This window comes from Anas acuta, chromosome 11 (genome assembly GCF_963932015.1).
Source record: "Anas acuta chromosome 11, bAnaAcu1.1, whole genome shotgun sequence".
Classification (NCBI taxonomy): Eukaryota; Metazoa; Chordata; class Aves; order Anseriformes; family Anatidae; genus Anas; species Anas acuta.
In genome coordinates, this window is record NC_088989.1 from 12127444 (window position 1) to 12148541 (window position 21098).

Consider the following 21098-nt stretch of genomic DNA (forward strand, 5'->3'; position numbering starts at 1 on the left):
TTTAAAACTGGTTTAGAAACTTCAGCGCTCTTAACTGCACGACCTCGTCACCCCAGAACAACACCAGAGAATGAGCTTTTGTACCTGGGCGTTTTATACTAAATCATTCACCAACCACTTTTTTGTCCTACCCTGCTAGGTTTCTGAAATAGCAATAGCCCACTCTATGACATAAAGTTTAAGCTAATAATTCTACTAGCAACAATGACGACAATAATTTTTCCTCTCCTAGTTAAAAGCAGCCTTTAGGACATGAAGCTGGGCACAAGTAGTTTCACAAAAAAAGGTATTTTATTATTCTTAGCAATATTCACCTTGAAGGAATATGAGGAAAGCATACACTTTTTACAGACAATATATAAACATGTTGTACATAATTAACAATAACTTAGTTCACTAATCCAAAAATAAGCAAAATAAAAAAATTAAAATAAAAACAGAAAATACTGCAGATTTTTTTTATGCTGATACAAGTACAAAATAATTTAAATCTCAACTGCCGTTGTCTATGCTGCAGTGACTGACAATATATTGCACTTTGTCAACTGTATCAGTAATCCCTGTCTTCCACCCACATCCCTTCCCCACCCCCCTGCCCAAATCCTACAGAAATTTGAGTCGGGTACAAATAATGTACAACTGTACCATTGTAAAAGGTAAAAAGTAAAAAGGATCCAAATTTTTACCTCAGTAGATTAAAAAGCCTTATGATTTTTCTTAACAGATTTTGTTTCCTGTTTATTTCCACTTTTATACAAAGTGCACCTATATGCCTACGCAGACCAGAAAAAGGGCGAAAGCAGGATTTTCCAGGTCTGCTTGGTTCTTAAATTCATTATCAAATATTTGAATTACATGTTTAGAAAAAAAAAAAAAACATTTTTATTGGTTTCGTTGTTTGTTTTGTTTAAAGCAGGACTTTTGCAGTAAAGATACAATTGGCTTGATCCAAAAAAAAAAAAAAAAAAAAAGAAAACAAAAAAACAAAACCCAACAACAAAAAAGTTAAAAGTTAAAAAATAAAAATAAAAAGCTTGTCACAGAGTTAAGCTTACGTGGTTTACATTATCAAACCCCTCTGCTCATTGGGGCATTTTCATCAGAAGTATAGCTAAATATGTACATTGTATGTTATACTGGAGCTTGTGTTCACGAGAGGCATCAGATCATTACAATCAATAGAATACACTTCACATTGGCAATAGCTTTTTTTTTCGGTCATTTACGTACAACGTGGTTTAATAATGGGAGATTTAATTTTTCTTTTTTTTTTAATTTTTTTTTTTTTATTTTCTTATAAAATGCACTACGGAAAACGGCCGTTCCCCTTAGAACGGTGCTTTCCCTCGTCTCATCAGCTGTCGCTGCGTCTGGGATTTGACGGATGTGTGAAGCTCAAACTGATTGTCTCTCTCTTTCCCCTCTCCAGTGATCTCAACCTCATTTCTGCCCTTCCTCCCTGTGAAGTCCACCGGGGCCTGGGTGCCTGAGACAGCACACGCGCTGGCTGGCTGCGTGTGGACACGGTGGCCACACTGCCGTAAGTTTACCCGAGCAGCTAATCTGCATTTTTAAGCAACAGCTGCCAACACAACAGAACAAAATGCTTCAACCTCTGTAGTCTGTGAGTTGGATGATTTTATGCCCTGCGATGCTTTTTGCTGTGCTGCAAGCTAGCTGCGACAGTTTCGTAAATGCCTGTATTTTACCCCTTGCTAGTGCAGGACTGCCTTCCCAAAAGTATCTTCCCAACGTTTTGTCTGACATAGCTATCTGTTTTGAGGAATAATAGGGTAGCCGGGAAGGGGGCTGTTGTTTTTTATTATTATTATCGTTTAATTTTTCACGTTAGAGAAAAGAATTAAGAAATTGTGTCAAATCTAGTCACCATCTTGGGCACATTGAAATCCCGCATTACGGCTGCAACTTTGCTTACCCCTTTCTTTTCCCCCTTCCTGGCAGCTATTTTGATATGGAAGATAAATGGAGCTAATCCAGGGGGCTGCTGAATATTGTCCCTCCCCCGCTTAGTTATGAAGGCAGATTTTCTTACAGGGTAGCCATTGCAAACAACAGCACAAAAACATGCAGTCAGAGGGGTTGAGGCTTTTTGTGGAAAACAAGAACAAAATAAATATGACTTTTTGTCTGATTTCATTTTAAAAATTAAGTTTTTATAAAGATGTCTTTTTTTCTTTTTCCCTCCCCAAAGTCCACGATAGAAATCCAGCATGTGTGGCTTCCAGTGAGCCGATTCCATCCCGGGAGGCTGCTTGCATCTCTTTACAATATTCACAGTAATAACAAAGAGAGAAAGGAAAGCCAGTTCCAGCCTCTTCCTTCTGCTTCTGCCATCTTTTGCTTTCTGCTGGACCACTGAATATCGAACAGGTGAGTTCTTCTTTTTCCTTATACCTGAGGGGGCAAAGTGCATTACAGGCACCACTACGCGTTTCTGCAGAAGACCCATCATTTGCAAGGTTTTAGTCCAGCGTTAAAGAGTTAAACCACACGGGAGCAAAGATCCCCTTTTTGCCATCCCTACATTCTCTTCTTGGCAGAACATTTTCTTACTTGGTGTCATCTTAGGCAAAGCCCCATGTTCTTAATCTCTGGGTGGGTCTCTTGGTCATCAGATTTTATCCCATGGCTGTAACCATGCTGGATGGGTGTGGATGTCCAAATGAGATGCTGGAAGATGGGTGGATGGGGGTGGGTGTTGGTAGGATGTGTCCAGAGTGGCTGAAAGGTGGCAAATGCCCCATGGGAGCCATGTGGCTAGCAAGGGCAGCAGCGCTGAAAGGAGACGATTTCTCTTGCATGCACTTGGACAGTTCCTCAAAACACTCGGAGCCTTTCTTGCTTTTCTTTGATTTGTTGGACATTTTCCTATTCCTGGTCTGAATTCCTTCCTTTTTCATGGTCAGAGGCCTGTTCACCTGCAAGAAATGAGAAAATCAGGCTCATGCAGACAAAATGACCTTATTGTGCAAAAATGAAAATATTTGGACAGCCCCCGTGTGTTTTTCCTGGACGTAGACCTTTTTCTGGCCAAAAAAAAAAAAAAAAAAAAGGTGTTTCTCTCTGCAGAACTTGTTTATGTTGATGTGTTTAATAAAACCACAAACACAAAAAAAACTAGACATGAAAAACAAATTGAACCGAATTTGGCATCTGATGACTCCCTTTCCCGTAGGCTTACCCTCAGTCCTCATTCATTTCCTAATTGAAAAGATCAAACTAGGAGGCACATGGTGACCCAAATTCAGTCCTAAGACATGAACAATCTTGTACCAATAACCTCTGTTACTTAAGGTTTAAATAACTTTCTAACATAAGTGATTCCTGCTTGAAATTATTTTCTTAAAAAATATATATAAGACAAAGCTTTAGTTACAATTGTAGGGGTTTTGGTGGTGTGTTGTTGTGGGGTTTTTTGTTTTAAATCAAAACGAGCAGGCCCCATTGAGATTAATTTCTGCACGGAGCCCATCCCGAATGGCCCCTCTGTTTCTGGAGGGAGAGGGCACACAAAACATGCTTAGTTAAAACCAAGTGTTGTAACTCTATTTTGCCTGATTTGCCCAAGCGTTAGAAGCCAAGCTAATACATTGTAATGTCACTGAACTTAGCATCACTATGCCGACAAAGAATGGCTGTCACTTCCCAGGGGAACCTTAGAGACGGGGGGAAGGAATAAAACAACAACCAAAACCCTGAAACCAATAAAAGCCTAGTGTACACCACGCAGTTAAGACATCAATCCCAGCTAGGCAAGCAGCGACACATGAGATGAGCAAATACTCACATTGTGCAATTTATAGTAGAGTCCGCAGGCATTACAAACTGGGTCCCCGTTTGCATTACGTCGCCATAAGGTCGTGGTGGTGGTCTGACAGTTGGCACAACAAGTCCCTGCTCTCCTAGCCGCTGACTAACCAAAAGAAAAAGAAAATTAAAAAATGTGTCAGCGGGAGGAGGGAGATCATGAGAAAGGTCAAGTTAGGCTCAATATTTAGGTCGGGCAGAATTAATAACAAAATTGTACACAGCATCAGGTCCTAAGGAAAGCTCCTGGCAGTTTTGCATTCTGTGGCATTGGGTTTTTGTTTAAATGCAAGTATTCTCCTTTGCAGACCGCAGCTTCCAGCCCTGTGGCACCACGTGTGCGGGGGAAGTAAGGAGGGAAGCAATACATCTCTAACTCTCCAAAGACAAAAATTTTAGGAGGGGGACATGGTGTTTGATTTGTTCAAAGTTCCCCTTTATAGGATTCTAGAATGCATCACAAAAATGTATTTTTTTCATTTTTCACTTTTTTTTTTTTCAGTGACCAATTTAGTGAGTGCCAATGTTGGGACTGGGTTTCACAAGAGGTAATGATCTTAAAGAATGTGATTTTTTTTTTTTTTTACCACTACTCTGTCTCTTTAAAGATGGCTACAAAAGAAAACCAACCACATTACTTAACTGGGTGCAGTATTTATCAGAGCCATCACTGAAAATTCAGTTTCCATTTACAAGTGAAAGGGAGAAAACAAAACCGGCTCCAACTTTCTTTAAATATTTAGCAAACCAAATTTCATGCCTTGCAGCAATGATTCTGCTGACCCGTCTGCCGCCTCTGTCCCTACTCACAGTTCCTTAGCTGACAAGCCCTCAAACAACCATCTTTAAAAAAAAAAAAAAAAAGAAAGAAAAAAAAGAAAAAAAAGAAAAGGATCTTTTTAAACCATATTGTTCTGCTAAAACCAAGGTGGGGGGGCAGAAAAATACCCCAGCCGTTCACCCAGCTCCCAGAACAAGAACAGGAAAAGCAGAACAGCAGGTAACCAGTCATTTCTGGATGGGCCCTTCTCTGGCAGACCCCACAATATAATACACTCCTTGTGCAAGCACGGTATTGTTGAAAGTATTGTGGACAAGCTAATTGCACCCCGTATTTGGGGAAAGAATTTCTCATTAGAAAGCTTCAGCCCTGCCTCTGGGAACGGTCAAAATACAATCCATTTTGCGCGATCAGATTAATGTAGAGGACTCAATTTTTTTTCTCCCCTTAAATTAGCACAGTTTTACTTTCTACCACCACCAATCAATTGTACTGAATTTCCCCGGGGCCTTGCTCTCGGGGTATTTTTGCAATTAGCCACGAGAACCATCGGGTGAAGCAGCAGCAGCGAGGCTCACACTAAGCGCTGGGCACCCCGGAGAGGTGACAGCGGAGTCCCGGAGCAGCGGGGTTCCCAAAAAGAGAGCCCGCTGCACTTCCTTGCCTGCCGGCCCCACTGGGAGCTGGCAAGGCATTTGCAAAGCCCAGACTGACCCGGCTCGCAAACGGGGAGCACCAGGTTCTGTTCACACTTGCTGCTGATTTACGCCACGGCCCTGTAACTTTCCCAAAGCTGACGGACGACGGCTCAGCAGCTTAGAGCAAGAATCAGGCCCTCTGAGACTCGTATATTTCAGTCCCTTACTCGCTTGCGAGAACAGGCCACAGGCAGAAAGAAGGGGTACCCCCTACTGCCAGTACACTCATGCAACCCAAACACAATTAATGCCAGACCTCCAAACACTGACATTATTAATACGATCGCTTTGCTATTGCATATGAGATGAACAAATTTCCCAAAGATGGCCATCTCCTCTCCCCTGCAAACAAGCAAACTACAGTGGAAAAAAAAGGGGCAATAAACAAAGCTGTAAATCAATTTTAAAAAACACCAACAACCACCACCATTAAAACAACTAAACGAAAAGAAAACCCCTCCAGTTCCCCCCAGATCCCTCGCAGGGAGCTGAGTATAACAGTCTCCCAAGGCAGGGGAAGGTGGAGACCTCTGTTTGCATATTTGAGATGGCTTTACTGATATTCACCCGTGCTGCTTAACTCCGCGGCCTGTCCCATTCAGGCTGCAAAGCACTTGAGCCTGAGAGACGATAATGTTACACTGTTGTCTTAACATTTTTCTATATGTCAGTCACTTTAGAAGGCAAGTCATTAAGAAGCTTGCATAGTTGAAATTCTGACTCGGGACAGAAATCTTCTGTATCCCATCCCAGTGTTAGAGCAGTAACGCCAATTTTTCTGCTCTCCGCTGGTCTCCAGACCTCATTTAAATGTGTCCACGAATAGCTAAGAGTCTTAGGCACCATAAATCACAAAGCTCCAAAAAAATATATTTATTATTCTTAGCATTTTACACATTATTTGTGGAATAGAGTGTATTAGAAATTTCAAAACAGCAAGCATGACTGGCAAGGCTTGCCTATAGAAACTCTCTAAAGCTTTTAGAGTCAGGAAACAGATACACAAAGTTTCCTTATCTTTAACGTACAGATATCCGGATAGGAAACTACTACCAGGAGCTTAGAAAGGACATTTTTTTTAAATCACTCAAATGAAAATACAAAGTATAGGTGACTCCATGGAAAAATAATCGGACTTTTTTTTAAACAGTAGGGGATTGTCTGGGGAGGGAACCAATATTAATATTGCCAGAGAATATAAGAGTGAAAATTACTTCATGGCTTTTATACAAATAATTATTAAGTAGGGAGCAGTAGCTTTGACTCATCTGATTTGTTTTGCTTTTTTAGAGCTGGAACTTTTTTTTTTTTTAGTCCACAGTGGAGGACATTCACGCTCATAACCCTTTCGCTCCCAGTACGCTCCCCAAAACGTCCCAAGAGGCCAAATAAATGAGGAATTAAATTAAAAGCTGTCATCCGAGGATAAACGGGGAGATGGATACGCGATACCCCGCGTGCATTTGGTGCGGCGGGGAGGCTGGGGAAGGAGGCACGCTCGCCGGGCTGCGGCGGCAGGGATGGCCCGGCCGGGGCTGCGTGCGGGGGATCTGCCCCGAGGCACGGCAGTGACCCCGGCGTGACTGAGTCCCATCCGCACAGGGGCTGAGCAGCACCGAGACTCGTTTGCCTCGTGCCTGCGTGTGGTCCCTTTAGCCCGATTTCTCCCCAAACCCAGGAAAGATAGAGACACCTACCAGCCTCCGCTTAGGTTTAATGAGAGGTCGGTTTTGACCGTTCATTTTGTGGTAGAGCCCGCAGGCGTTACACAGGTAATGCCCGGTGCCGTCTCTTCTCCAGAGAGGGGTAGCAGTTGCTCCACAGTTCACACACTCTCTGCCTTCTAAATGGAAACACGAAGAAACCGGATTTCTTTCTTTAAAAACAAATTCACAAAAGCTTTTTGCATTGTCCTTTAGGCATTTTCCACAAGTCAAAACAGCGTGTTAATTCAAGCACAGTCAGACAGCAGTGACATCTACAGCACATGCAGCAAGGACCTCAGCGTTTCGAGAACGCCCAGACGCCGGTAAGTATTTTATGTCACGAGCAGAAATAGGCAGCTCATGCTCTGCACAAGGTGAGAAAGAATGACACTCTTATTGTGTCAGATGGAAGTTATCATTTCGGTAATGAGAACTCCCTTAATCTGCAGCGGGCACCGCTCCCCTCCCGTATCTATTGCACGGCAGTGGTTAGATTGCGTGTTCCCCTGCCATGAATACACACACACGTGTACACAAACACACACCTGCAAGCTCACAAGATATTAAAAAATAAAATAAAATGGAAAAGAAAAAAAAACTGAAGAGAGGGGCTTTCTAGAGTTAAATCTAAGCAAAAGGACCTCCTTTGCTGTGCTTTCTTTTTTTGTTGCGAGCACTACCGGGTAGGAAAGTAAAGCCGAGCAGACTGGGAATAGATACACAATGCCAAAGGCTCAGTTAGGATTTTTGTGCTAAAGGCAGAAAGCCGCTGTTAATGCTGATCTTTAAGAAAGTTCAGTTTCAGCAAGCACTCTGGAAATTACTGTAAAAAAGAAGCTGTGAGTTCTTTTCTGTTCCTGCGACTTTTCAACAATGCAGTTTGGATTTGGTAGGGAACAGTTCACCGTGTTACTGCTTTATTAGTAGTTTTAGTAGCACAACAACATGGGAAACAGCATTGTAGAATGGCTCTATTAAACCCAGCATGCAACTCCTAGATATGTTTCTGCCTCAGAAAGCCCTCTGCTAAAAGTTCATTTGCCTCTGATGGTTCGAAGGCAGGTCTGCTTAATATAGAAATCTCTCTTAATATAGTTTATGCAAATCCTAAAGTATTTAACTGGAAAGGAAATTCTCTTTTTGCTAATAACTGAAGCAGGCCACGTTGAGTTCAGCAGGGTTGTGTCTCCTTTAATCTAGGGAGTGGGTGGCTTTTAAACAACACAGTCTACAGTGAAAAATGAGGGGAGCTCTGCGGCGCTGCATTTGTAGCTTTTGTCCCTCCTAGGGCAGGAAGCTGCAGGAGTCGTTGTGTCGTGAGTCTTAGTTTTCCTACAAAAACACTGAGTGGTCACGAACTTTCCCCAGTTCCTTGCACAGGGGGCTCCCTTACAGAAAAAAAAAAAAAAAAAGCACACACACAAAAAGTTCCCCTAATTTCTCCCATTTAATAAAATCATCGGCAACTGCAGGATGAAAATAAAAAAGCTACTTGAGATCCCTTTATCTTCAGAGACCTGGGTCTTGAATTTACTTCCAAAATCAGGAGACTCAGGCTGCTAATTTCCTTTACTTACTAGTTTCTACAGTACTAAAAAATACATACACATAATGGTAAATAATGGAATGTGTGTAAATAATGGAAGGGGAGAGTTTTTCCTCTCAGAGTAGCCATTTGAAACAGATCTGATGAGATTGTAAAATATGAGTTTTGCAACAAAAACATCAGATAAGAGATCACATTTCTAAATAAGTCTGCTTTAAAAATAAATGCATGTGGTCTACTCATAAGCCGATGTATGCAATGATATGTAAGAATTCACACACCGGCACAGATAGCCACTGATTTTTAAAGGGCTGTCTCAATTCGGTACCAATACACATTCTTTCATTTCCTTCTGTTGCTGAGGATGTTTTCACCAGGAAGGTTAGTGGACTCAGACAAATTTCCTTAATTCATCTGTCTGGTTGTACAACTAATGTGATTTCAAAGTGGGATCAGAATTTCATCCATCACCTAATTTGCTAATTTGGAACTGCACTTTTAGGCAGAAATGCGAGGCAGGGCTGTGGGTATGGGAAAGGTCTGCAGTCAGTTATTAGGAAGCAGAGAGATGTCTGGTTCAGGAAAAGAGGAGGATTTTCTGGATTTAGCCTGGCGTAAGTTAGCGATGACTGGACACCTTAGTCTTTTGCACTGGTATGTAAACTATATTTGAACTTTTGTTCCTCTAAATTGTGAAGGAAATCAGGCCCTCCGCGATCTGAAGCGGACCGGCCGGGTAAGTTTCGCTTTCATCCTGCGCTGGGGCCTTCTTTCGTATTAACGAAGGGACGTGAAAATTACTGCAGGAGAAATATCTACGGGCAGAAAGTCCCCACGTGGAATCTGGGGGGGAGGTTCAACCACTTTGGGAGGGCAGGATCAGGCCTGAACCCCTCGGGGGGCTGCAGCCTGCCAGGGGCTGCTTTTACATTTTTTCCTCGTATAAATCCCTCTTTGTACGATTCAGGCTGCCAGCTCACACTGTGCCGGCTCCCGTGTCCCTCGGCCCAATCTGAGCGCCCTGAGGCCAGCAGCCACTACACCAAGACGATGGCACCCTGGTACAACCCCAATTTCCTACTTTAAAAACCCAGAAAAGCGGGACCGAGCAGTCACCTGCCCTCCTATCCCAAATAAAGCTGACACAAACACCCGGCCCCGCAGCTGCCTGCGCCTCCAGCCCCAAACATCCAGCCAAGCCACCCCCAACATGCACTCCCACACCCGGCAGAGCGGCCCTAACCTCTCTCCTTCCACCCCAATGTGTGGCGGGGCAGCCCGCGGGAGGCAACGCTTACCCGAGCAGGATCTGGCCTTGCTTCGTGGCTTGGGGGTGAAGCTGGACGCAGGGCCCCCCAGGAAGCTGCCCGGGTGGAAGAGGCTGCTGCTGTAGTCGTGGGCAGCCGGCACGTAGGAGGGGTAGGTGGGGATGGGGTGGTGGGTGGAGGGCTGGGCCCCCATGCTGGTGAGGCTGCTTCTGAGCGGGCTGGCGCTCTCCATTTTCATCCCTTCCGACAGCGACACTTGGTACTTGATGCTGTCTTTGTCCTCCTGCCGGGCCCCAGCGGAGGACGAAGGGGAGGCAGCGCTGGTGGAGTTGGGGTCCGGGGACACTTCCTTGGGAGGGGTTGGGGGGAAGCCGAAGAGGTGGGAGCCGGAGTGCGAGGCCGGGGTGAGCGAAGACACGGAAGCGGTGCTGGACGTGCTGCTGCCGGGGTACACCGAGATGGCCCCGGGCGCGCCGGCCGCCGAGGGGTGCAGGGGTGTCTTGGTGAAGGGGTTGACGGTCCAGGGGTTGTGGTGGTGGGCAGACAGTGCCGCCTTGCTGCTGTCCAACCAAGGGATCCCGGGGCTGTGGATAAGATGAGGCCGGCACATTTGACTCCCGGTCAGGCGGGCTGTAGGAACACAAGAGCGATGGGGATCAGCGTGGGGCAGCTCAGCCCGGAACAGCTTTGGGAAATCTCCCAGCCCCCAGCCCGGGGAGCTCCCTGCTCTGCAGGCAGCCAGAGGGGAGCCGGGCATTGGGGAGAGGTTTCACAACCCAGGGAAGAGCAGCCAGCCTGGTGCAACAGCCCCCGCTCCCAGACCCCTCCGAGGGGGACACCGGACAGCCCAGGAAAGCTTGGTGAGAAAGAGCTGGGCAGCAGCACAAGGGGCAGGAGGAAGGCACCCCCTCTCCTCCCGCCCCACCCTGGCAATAATTAGCAAACCCCCTTCTGCTCTGTCTTCCGAACCGCTGCAGCGCTCCCTCTTCGGCTCCTAAAACCACCCCCGATTAAAATCCATCGCCGATTCAAATTGGTTTGTATTTTGCATCCGGGAAGTAGCCGTGTCTGCGAAGTTTTACCCTGTGTGCGCGCACTATTTCCCCTTCCTCTCTCGCCCTCCCCTTCTTTCCCTCCCCTCCGCCAATAGCTTGGTCATCGCCGGGGTTAAAATCCACCCGTGCCTCCCTTTCTATCCTGTTTTCTTCGAGCTCCTTTCCCCCCGGCCCCGACGCACCAGAGCGGCCCCCGGGTGCAACTCCTCGCCTCCACGTAGGACATCCGCCGGCCCGCACGGAAGAGCCCGGGGAGCGCAGGCAGAGGAGGGTGGGGAAGGGGCTGGGGGTGCAGAGGAGGGCGGCGAGGGCTCATTTACCGTGTGCCTGGCTGTAGGAGACCCTGGCCCGGGCATGGGCGGAATTGGCGTAGTAGGGGTTGCCCTGGGAGTCCAGGTGGTTGAAGAAGACGTCGACTTCGTCCGGAGGTAGGAGCTGCGCTGGTTCCATGTAGTTGTGAGCCAGTCCGGGGTGATGGCTCTCGGGGTGCTGCCCGTTGAGCACGGCGTGGTGGGTCATCCAGCGAGGCTGGTCCGTGGCCACCTCCATGGCCTCGGGCCTCCCCTCCCAGCCACCCCCGAAACCGGGAGCGAGCGGCGCTCGGGGCAGGGGGCTGCTGCCCACGGCTGGCTGGCGGAGCTACCGGTGGCTCTTAGGAGGTGGGGATGGCTTTTCTGGAAAGAACGCCGTCGGGGGGCTGGAGGGTGCCCTCGGAGGGATGATGGGGGGAGACCCCCGGAGCTGGCGTGGCCCTCTGGCAGCGGGCAGGTCGCGGAGGCAGGTCCGGGGACAGCACCTGTAGGGAGACACGGCCGGGTGAGCGGCTCAGCAGCCCCGAGGTGCGCTGCTGGTCCCGGCGGTAAAAGGATGGGGAGGGGGAAGCGGAGCCCCTCCTCCCTCCCCAAAATATCCTCTTCCCCCCCCCCCCCCAAAAGTCCTCGCCTTGCGCCCTCCCTTCCCATTGCCCCGCAAAATAAACACAGATCCCGTTTCAAACTTTACCAAGAAAAAAAAAGGGGGAAAAAGCAAGAAAAATCTTCCTTTTTTTTTTTTTTTTTTTTTTCCCTTTCCCCCCCGCTCTCGCTACAAACGTCAACAGGAGTTTTTCCAGCTGGCTTCAAAAGGGGAGGGGGGGGGGGAAGGAAGAAGGGCAGATCTACCACGGCGGAGTTCTAGCGAGAACTTCGCCTGACACAAAAGGAAAATTGGAGGGGGGGAAAAAGAGAAACGGGAGCGTGGGGGGGGGGAAAAGGGTGTTTAGAGAAAGCAGCGAGCGCGCCCTGGCAGCGGCACGGCGGCCCCCCCGCGCCCCACACTTACCCGGTGCGGGAGGCAGGGTGCCCCCGCGGGGTGGGTGCCGACGGCTGCCTGCCTGGAGGGATGCGAGCGAGGCGGAGAGGGGAGGAAAAAAAAAAAATAGGGGGAAAGAGGGGGGGGGGGGAGAGAAAAAGAAGAGAAGGAGCCGGAGAGCGGAGAGCAGGGGGGGCTCGGGGGGGAGCAGAGCGAGCGCGGGAGGAGGAGAGGAGGCTGGCTGGAGGGTGTTACTCAGATGGCAAAGCCGCTGCTCTGGCCGGCTCGGTCCCATCCCCGCGCATCCTATATGAGCGCTGGCGCCAGCTGGCCGCGGCGCCGCAGACGGGCCGGGGCGCGCAGGGCCGGCGGCCGGGCCAGCCAATCCCGCCGCCCCACACCGCCCCCAACCGCACCCCCGGCCCCAAAAGGAGCCGGCCCGGAGGGGGGGGAGAAGGGGGAGCGAGGCGCAGACCCCCCCTCTCCCTCCTCCTCCTCCTCCTCCTCCTCCTCCTCCTCCTTCTTCTTCTTCTTTCTCCCCTCTGCCCCCGCCCGCAGCATCCTCGCCCGGCAGCGCCGTGGGGGCTTTCCCCGCCCGGGCTCTGCACGCCCCTCTAGGGCGGGGACGGTGAAATTAGGGGGGGGGTCCAGGAGGGGTGTGAGGGATTATGGGGGGGGTTGGGGATGGAGTGCGGGAAGGGCTGGAGGAGGGGGGTGGCTCCGTCGGGGGCTGCCCCGGAGCGGTGCTGTAAGGATGCCCGGGGCTGGGGATGGAGTGAGGGGGGGGGGTGAAATCGGCACCGAGGGGACAAACCCCAGCCCCCCCCGCGGGATAAACCCCGGAGCGCTCGTTGCCATCCCGTCCCTTGGAAAGAAGCGGCGGAATCGGCTAAAAAACTAAAAAAATCAAAAAATAAACGCCAGGCTCCACGCCGGCTCGGGGGAGCCTCCTCGACCCCGGGCAGCGGGGTCACTGCGGTGCCCCCCCCCGGGCCCAGATCGTGCCCCCCCCCCTGCCCGGCCTGCGGAGCTGGGGGCTGGCAGGAGGCTGCTGCAGCCCCCACCGGGCCCGGCGAGCCGAGCCGGGCCGTGCCGGGCCAGGAGCAGGGCGCCCGGCAACCGCAGCATCTCCCGATGGTTTTATTTTCCTCTCCCCCTCGCTTCTTTTTATTTTTTATTTTTTATTTTTTATTTTTTATTTTATTTTCTGGTAGTGGTTTTACGATTTGCAGTGACTGGCAGGCTTTTCAGCGGGCAGGGAGCGGCGCAGCCCGGCTCAGAGCGAGTTTGCTGCGGAGTTTGGGGCTGCAGCCCCCGGCGGGGCTCGGGTTCTGCTTCGGCCCCATGAACCCGTCCGCTTTGGGGGCAAAAAGGGGAAAAAAAAAAATAAAAAATCCACCAACAAATAAAAAAAAAAGGGAAAGTCACAACCAAACCCCTGCAGCGCCATGGGCGCCGCTGCAGGTCGTTTCCCGGGGGCTCCCCTCCCGTTCCTCAAACCTCTGCTTTTTGGGGAAAAGGGGAGCGATCACTGCAGCCCCCAAAACCTCCGAGCCGGGGGGGGTGGCAGCAGGGCCAGGACCCCCCCCCGTTTTGCAGGGGGGCGGCTGGGAGCACAGCCCCTGCTCGACGGGGCGGCCGGGCCGGGAGCCGCTCGGTGCCGGCCGGGCGGTGCCGGGCCCCTCGGGGGGTGCCCGGGGGGGGGCTTTTAGGGTCGGACCCCCCCCGGCATGGGGGCAGCGCTGGGGGCCGGGGGCCGGGAGCCTCAGCCGGCCTCCCCCCGGCCCGGCCGCCCCAGTCACTACGACGCCGGGGCTCTGACGTCACCCGCCGCTGCCAAATTCGCCAGGAAATGAACTTTTTTTTTGGTGTGTTTTTTAAATAATAATAATAATAATAATGAGGATGATGACGGTAATAATAATAATAAACTCCCCTTCCTCGCTGCGGAGCACGTCTGGCCGGAGAGACGCGGGGCTCCCTCCCGTACCGCTGTCCCCCCCTTGCACTCGCCGTGTCCCCCCTTAGCCCACCCCTTGTCCCCCCCCCCCGGGGACCCTCCAGGGCAGCCCGGCGGGGTGGGGGTGCGGGAGGCTGGGGAAAGGGGACCCGGCACCGCTCCCCCCACCCCGCAGCCTTCCCTCCGCGGGTGTCCCGCACCCCACAGCGGGGTCACCCCTTAAGGGGGGGGACACGGCGGAGCCCCTCGCCCTCTCCTGCCGCCGGGGGGGGTCGCAAGCGGCGGGCGGGCGGCGGCTCCTCCGCCGGCTGCAGGGCACGGAAGGGGCGGCGGAGCCGGCTTGGCTTGGCCCGGGCCGGGTTGGTTGGGCCGGGAAGGGCCGGGAGAGGAGACGGGAGCTGGGCCGGGCTCGGGGGGAGAGGGGTCGGGGAGGGCGAGTGCCCCCCGCGCTGCTCTGCTGCGGAGCGCGCTCGGGGAGCCTTAGGCCGGAGGTGCCAGGGAGGAAAGGGAAACAAAGCGAGGAAAAAAAAAAAAAAAAAAAAAAAAAGTTAAAAGGCAGAGCGAGAAGCAAGCGAGCTTTCTAAAAATCCGGCTTCTCCTTCCACGTCCGAAGCCATTCGCTTTCCACACGCAAAGAGCAACCCACCAAAGGCAGCCGAGTATTTCCCCCAAACGGATTCTTTCTTTCTGTCTCCTTTCTTTTTTTTTTCTTTTCTTTATTTTTTAAAGAGGGGTGAGTATAAAATAAACCCAGGTAGGTCCCGCGGCTCCCTGCTCTGACCGCAGCCGGGCCGAGCCGTGCCCGCCGCCCCCGGCCCGGGCCACCGGGCATCTCCCGGGCAGCTGCTCCCTTATTAATTCCTGGGGATGTTTTAATTATAATTACTGCCCGGCTGCCAGCAGCACGGGGCCGCGGTTCTTTTTCTTTTTCTTTTTCTTTTTTTTTTTTTTTGGAGGGGGGGAAAGATGGGGGGGCTAGGGGGTGGGCTGTTTGTTTTAGGCAGGTGATAAAATCGCAGTTAACGAGCTGATAATTCGTTCGTGTTTGTTTTAAAAGACAAATTGTAAAGATTAATCAGGCGGCTTGATTTATGGCGAGGCAGACCCCGGAGCTGCCCGGCAAGGGCTCCCTGAAGCCCCCGGCTCGGGTTACCCGGGGGCCGGCAGGAGAAGCAAAAACAAAAGGGGCGAGCGGGCAGCGCCGGCTCCGGCTCCGGGCCCCCCCCCCGCCTCGGTCGCCGGCCGCCGGGGGGGGTCCGGCCGCCCCCGAGCTGGTGGCACCGCGGCCGGCGCCTGTCGTCGTGCTCCCGAGCCCCTTTGCAAAACCACTGACCCCTCCGGCAGGGAGAAGCGATTCCTGCCGAAGCAGCGGCTCGGTTCCCGCAGCTCAGCCCGGAGCTCGCCTCCCGAGATTTGCTTTTATTTAAATTTATTTATTTTATTTTTTTATTTTTTTTTAAATCTTTTTCCCCCCGCCGTGTCCCATCCCCGCCGTTGGCGAGCGGCGGTGCCCGGCTCTGAGCTGGGCTGGGGCTTTTAATTGAATTAATTCCCCCGCCGGGAGCAGCAGCAAGCCCAGCAGCTTAGCTCCGCTCCGCAGCCCGCTTCACACGGCTGCCCGGGCGGCTCTCGGGCAATTTGCTGCAGCCCCCCCGGGAGCGGGGCCCCGCAGCCGGGACGAGCCCAGGGTGCCCCCACCACTTCCAACCCCCCTCCTTTTTTTTTTTTTTACTTTTTCTCATTTTTTTTTATTCCTCGGTTTTAGTAACTTTATTTTGTTATCGGCGTTGCTATTTTTTTTTTTTTTTAAGTAAGAGATTTCCCACATCTGGCAGCACAACTGGTTATTTTGATTTGATTGACAAGTGATGTCATATCGCAGAGGGGGGGGGACGACAACATGTTTTAGCAGCACTTAGTAGCGCCTTGTGATGGAGTTGACACCTATGCCCGGGCAGACGCGAAGGCAGAAAACAAATATCCCCAGCCGTACACGCACGCTATTTATTTACACGCCTGGAGTGGGGTTTGTTTCTTTTTCCTTTTTTTTTTTTTCCCCTCTTTTTTTTTTTTTTTCTTCTTTTCCTTTTTTCCCTGACCCTGGGAGCTCGGATCAAGGGAAAAAAAAAAAAAGTGTACCTGAGTCGACGGGGCTGGGGCCGGCAGGATGGGACCCGGGGGCGCTCCCCTCCATCAGCCCCTTCTCGGGGTGCCCCCGGCAGGCCCCCCGGGGCCCCCACTGCCTCCTGCCCACCCATTTAACGCACCCCAAGGGGACGAAACCTTCCCGAAACCTTCCGGGGCGACCGCGCATCCCCCCCCGCCACCCCTCCACCGCCTTTCCTCGAAGCGCAACCCCCGGCGGCCGCAAGCAGGGAGGGAAGCAAAAAAAAAAATAACAAAAACCTGATCCAAATAACCCCCAACCTTAGCGAAAAGGAAGCAAAAGAGGCAGAAAAGCGCTCGGCCACGGGACCGGGCCGCGGTACTCACGGCAGCCTGGTGCCGCCGGTGCCGGCGGGCGGTGTGCGAGCCCCGGGGCGGGCCGGGGAAGGCGGCTGCCCCCGGCGGGGAGGGGGCTGGCAGGGCCGCCAGTGGGCGTAGCGCCGACCCCCCCGCCCGCCGGGGGCAGGTAGAGGAGCAGCCAGCCGGGGGCCGGCTCCCACCGCCCGCCTCCCCCAGGTACGAGCCCCCCCGGGCGGCCGGGAGCCCCGCACGGCCCGGCTGCAGCCCCCCCGGCGGGTTTTATTTCTTTGGGGTTGTTTTATTTTTTTTTTCTGGAGAGGGCAACTTCTTGCTTTCTGCCTTTATTTTCAATTATTTCTCCATTTTTTTTTCTCCCTCCGGTCTTGTCTCCGCGTTGCTTTCCCCCCAGCCCAGCCCACCCACCTCCGTCCTGCGTTAGCAGCACATATTATGGCCGCTAATAGGGTCAGAAAACGACACTGGTACCTCTTAACCACAGGACCCTATTTAGGCTGCATTAAAAAAAAAAAAAAAAAAAGTCTCGGGGAATAAATCACGGAATACTTTTTTTTTTTTTTTTGGTAAATCCTCTAAAAGCCTCCTCGCTGTCCCCTACCCGCAGAAAATTTGTCCCCAGAAAATTGTCCCCCAGCGTGGGAGCCCCCGGTGCCACCCTGCGTCCCGGTGCCACTCCTCCTTCACCTCCTTCACCTGCGCTTTGTCCGCAAGCCACCGGGTGCCCCCCCCGCACACTGGCGCAGCCCCCCCCGGCTGCCACAAAGCGGAGAAAAAGCCCCAGGTTCTCCACGACACCTCTTTACACCTCCTTTTTTTTTTTTTTTTTTTTTTTTTTACAAGTTCCCAAAGAAAAACTCGTGCGGGAGGCTTGCGCACGCACCCGTTTGTCCAGAGGAAGGTATAAATCTGATTTTCAGGCGCTGCCACGGAAGATTTCGTTCGCGGGAACTCGCCGCACTTTGTATTTTATTTTATTTTTTTAAGGTTATTTCGGACGCAGCTGTTTGAGGAGCGGGGACAGAGGCCGGGCCCGCAGGTTGCGATTGTTTCTCCGCAGGCAAAACTTGGCTGGGGCGCGGGCTCGGCTCGCACCGGGCACCGGCACCGGCACCGCCCGCGGCTGCCCCCGCCGCCCCCGGCCGCCTTTCCCCGGGGCTTGAACCAGGCCGGGGTTTTTACACTTCCGACAGTTTAAAAACCGAAAAAAAAAAAAAAAAAAAAAAAAAAAGCTTTTAATTAATAAAGATGCTCTCGGGAAGAACAATCCCCGAGACCAAAACCCGCACCCCTCTTATTGAAATCGCTTTTCTTATTGAAATCGCCTCAAATCCAGGCAGGCTCCGCTCCTGGTGGATTTTTTTTTTTTTTTTTTTTCCTCTCTTTGCCTTCCAGCTTCTGCACCCCAAAGCAAAAGGAGGATAAAGAGGGGAACTTTGCACATACAAAAACAAACAAAAAAAAAAGAAAAAAAAAAAAAAAAGGGAGAGAGAGGGAGGGCGCTGGAGGAGCCAGCAGAGAGGAGCGGCCGGGTCCCCGATGTGGCTGGGTAGTTTTAAATCATGCAAAGCCCCGTAAAGCTGCCGCACGGGACTGGGACGGGAGGACTCCCCGGCAGGCAGGTGCAGGGGGAGAGCGGCCGGGCCCTGCCGAGCCGCGGCTTTCGAGAGCAGAACAAACCCTCGCGTTTTTTTTTTTTTTTTTCTCTATTTTTTTTTTTTATACCCAAATCTGCCAACAATGGGAGCGAGGAGATAGGATGTGGCTGCGGGGAGGGGGCTTTGCACACCCTTTCTCCGGGATGCGTCTGCCCGGGCCGCCCTGGGTGAAATGCAACTTTCAAAGGTGGAGATTTAAATAATTATCCTGATGACAATGAAGGGGGAGAAAAAAAAAAATAAAAAAATAAAAAAAAAGCGACACCAAGGACCGCGGCCCGGTGGCCCCGCTCTCCGCAGGGTGCCGGTGCGCCCCGGCAAAGCCCCCGCGGCTCCGCCGTGCCTGGAACCGGCCCCGCGGGAGGGGGCTGCCGGGGGGGTGCAGGGCTTCAGGGCTTTTTTTTTTTTTTTAGGGGGGGGGTCTTTTTTCGTTCTATACAAAACTCCACCACTTTGTCCCCGGTGCCGGGGGGGAAACCGCCCGGAGCGCTGCGCTCCGGCGGCGGGACCCCGGTGCCCCCCACCCGCCCGCCCGCCCCCGGGGCCGCGCAGAGCCGCGCAGCCGCATCCCCTTACCTTGCCTTTCTCCCGTCCGGGGTTTTTCTTTCAGTTTTCTGCCCGGTGCCTGGAAAGCCCCTGCTCTCCCCTGCCGAGGGCTGGGGAGGGGGCGCCGGCCGCGGGGAGCCTCCCCCGGCTGCCCGCTCCGGGAGCGCGGCCGTGCCCCGGCGGTGGGAGCGCGCAGCCCTGCGGAGGGGCTGCCCGAGGTGCGCTCTGCTTAAAACTGGCAGCAGTTTTCGAGCTGAGCCCTTTTTTTTTTTTTTTTCTTCCTCTCTCTCTCTCTCTCTTCTCCCTCCTTCCCCCCTTCCCTTCCTCCCTCCCTCCCTCTCTTTTCCTCTCTCCCTTCTTTCCCTCCCCTTCTCTCTCTCCCTCTCCTGCATTCAAGGATGGCACAGCGAGCCACTGTGTATTTATGTACATAATAAGGCAGCTCGTCCCCTCCACTTCATTTGCATCATTACAATATCGGTACAAGCACATCACATTGTCTGTTGCTTGCACCTTTTGTTACGGTTGCTGTCACAGTCTACGCGACTTGACTTTCATATTTTAAATGAATTGATATTACACCAACAACACGCTCACATCCCAGGCGCTGGGAAGCCGGGCTCCAGCACACCGGGCGCCGCAGCCCCGAGCCGCTCGCTTCTGCCTCTGGATCCCAGGGAAGGTGGGGTGGGGGGAGCCGCTTTGTACTATCAATTATGGCTATAAAATATTACTATTCGTATTAATTTAGTAAATTTTAATTTACCACTCCCTGGTGACGGGGGTGATTCTTTTTTTTTTGTATTGTCCAGCCTGTTTTTTTATTTTTTTGGTGTAACCTCGCGTCTCTTCTCCCCGCTCTCCCTTCCCAAACTCGGTCTTTCGTGCTATGCACCTGCACCTAAGAGAGGCAGCGGGGGAGCTGGAAGAGGCACGAGCAGATAGCACACGACGGAGTCAATTTATAGGTAGAAAAGGAACGGTCAAAACACACATTTCGCAGCCCACCAAGGCGATTCAGCCAAAACGAACGGTTTGGGAAACGTTTGCTCGCCCCAGCCGCGTCTTGGGCATTCCTCACCTGCTGTGCCTTTTCCTCCTGCTGCCCGTGTGTGTGTGTGTGTGTGTGTGCGGGGCCGGGGGGGGGTCCCCTCGCCAAGCCCCCGGAGGCTGGATGGGGTCGCGGGCGCCGGGGTCGCGCCGCGGGGGTCGCGCCGCGGGGGGCAGCGGGGGCAGCGGCGGGGCGCTGCGGGGCGCGGCGCGATTCTCCGGGAGGGGGCGGCGAGCCCCCCGCCCCAAGGCTGCGGGCAAAGCGTATTAATGCAGAGACAAAAGGCCGGACCGTCCGGCGGGGGCCCTGCGGGAGCGGGGGAACGAAATACGGTTCGGGAAGGGAAGGAGAAAAAGTTTCGCGGGAGAGGAATTATCATCATAATGGAGGTAAAAATGTGAGCAGGGGAGGGGTAGGGGGGAATCCTATTCTGCTGGCATTTTCTGTCTGTCTTTGTGATATGGTTCGGGGGAAAAAGGGTCCTTGATATGCGGCAGATAATTCTTATCAGCCCCACGCAGCCCATTTCTAAAGTAAGTGTTTTAATTACTCCTCCTGTATTACCCTTCATCCTCTGAGAGGAGATACATCCCCAGATTTATGCAGGGGAAAAAAATACAAAAGAATGTGCTATTAAAATATACACATCTGTACAGATCCCCTTCTTTTTTCCCTTGCGCCCAGGAAGAGGGAGACGGTGCCGCCAGCCGCGTCCTGGGATCGCCCCGGCACGGAACGACTCCAAAACGAGGGAGCATCGCCCCGGCGGAAAAACTACGGGAAAAACGGGGTTCGAAGCCTGCAGATTTCCCCCTAAGCGGGGACAGAGGGGGTGTCCGAGCAGAGGGCTCAGGGGGGTGAGAGACCCGCGGAGGAGCCGGGCTGCGCAGCCCAGGCTCTTGGCGCTGCTGTCCCGGGTTGTCCCGGGGCCACCCCCGAGTGGCAGCGGCGACACTGGGGGCAGGAGGAGGGGTGCTGCTTCCCCTTCATGCCCGCTGGAAGAGAAGGCTGTTTTCCTCTGCCGTTTAGCTTCTGTACTAAAGATGTCATCTGAAAGTCTGGGAGGAAGGGGGGACCGCGCTCAGCTCTCTTCCACGGTAACAACCATATTCTGCAGAGGAAAAATATGATAGACAGCAAGGAAAGCGCTTTTTTTTTCCTTAAAAAAAAAAAAAAAAAAGGAAAAAGGAAAGAAAAAAAAAAAAAGAACCAACCTTTTCAATATTTATT

At 52.3% G+C, this 21098-nt stretch overlaps 1 protein-coding gene and 1 long non-coding RNA gene across 6 annotated transcripts; one reads left to right on the forward strand and one right to left on the reverse strand.

Moving 5' to 3' along the window:
• Positions 1-272: 272 nt before the first annotated feature.
• Positions 273-18996, reverse strand: GATA2 (GATA binding protein 2). Of its 5 annotated transcripts, none has more exons than XM_068694308.1 (6): positions 18848-18996; positions 11203-11678; positions 9858-10457; positions 7005-7183; positions 3809-3934; positions 273-2939 (listed from the first exon to the last, which is right to left on the reverse strand). In XM_068694308.1, exons 2-6 carry the CDS (start codon positions 11429-11431, stop codon positions 2640-2642), a joined length of 1434 nt encoding a protein of 477 aa, XP_068550409.1. In that variant the 5' UTR covers positions 11432-11678; positions 18848-18996; the 3' UTR covers positions 273-2639. The 5 variants fall into 5 exon arrangements, with proteins under 5 accessions (XP_068550409.1, XP_068550410.1, XP_068550408.1 ...); XM_068694309.1 differs by lacking the exon at positions 18848-18996 and adding an exon at positions 16626-16849; XM_068694307.1 differs by lacking the exon at positions 18848-18996 and adding an exon at positions 12203-12749.
• On the forward strand, positions 11045-21077 carry LOC137862346 (uncharacterized). The gene is made up of 2 exons (XR_011100190.1): positions 11045-11310; positions 20553-21077. It is a non-coding gene; the product is annotated as an uncharacterized lncRNA (long non-coding RNA).
• The last annotated feature ends 21 nt before the right edge of the window (positions 21078-21098 follow it).

What these genes read in the sequence shown, in the direction of transcription:
- GATA2 (XM_068694308.1), bottom strand. Translation starts at nt 11,431, where the DNA reads ATGGAGGTGGCCACGGACCAGCCTCGCTGGATGACCCACCACGCCGTG. An exon ending in CAAGGCCAGATCCTGCTCGG is followed by an intron (nt 7,184 to 9,857) that starts GTAAGCGTTGCC and finishes TTGTTTTTAAAG; the next exon opens with AAAGAAATCCGGTTTCTTCG. An exon ending in TCTACTATAAATTGCACAAT is followed by an intron (nt 2,940 to 3,808) that starts GTGAGTATTTGC and finishes CATTTCTTGCAG; the next exon opens with GTGAACAGGCCTCTGACCAT.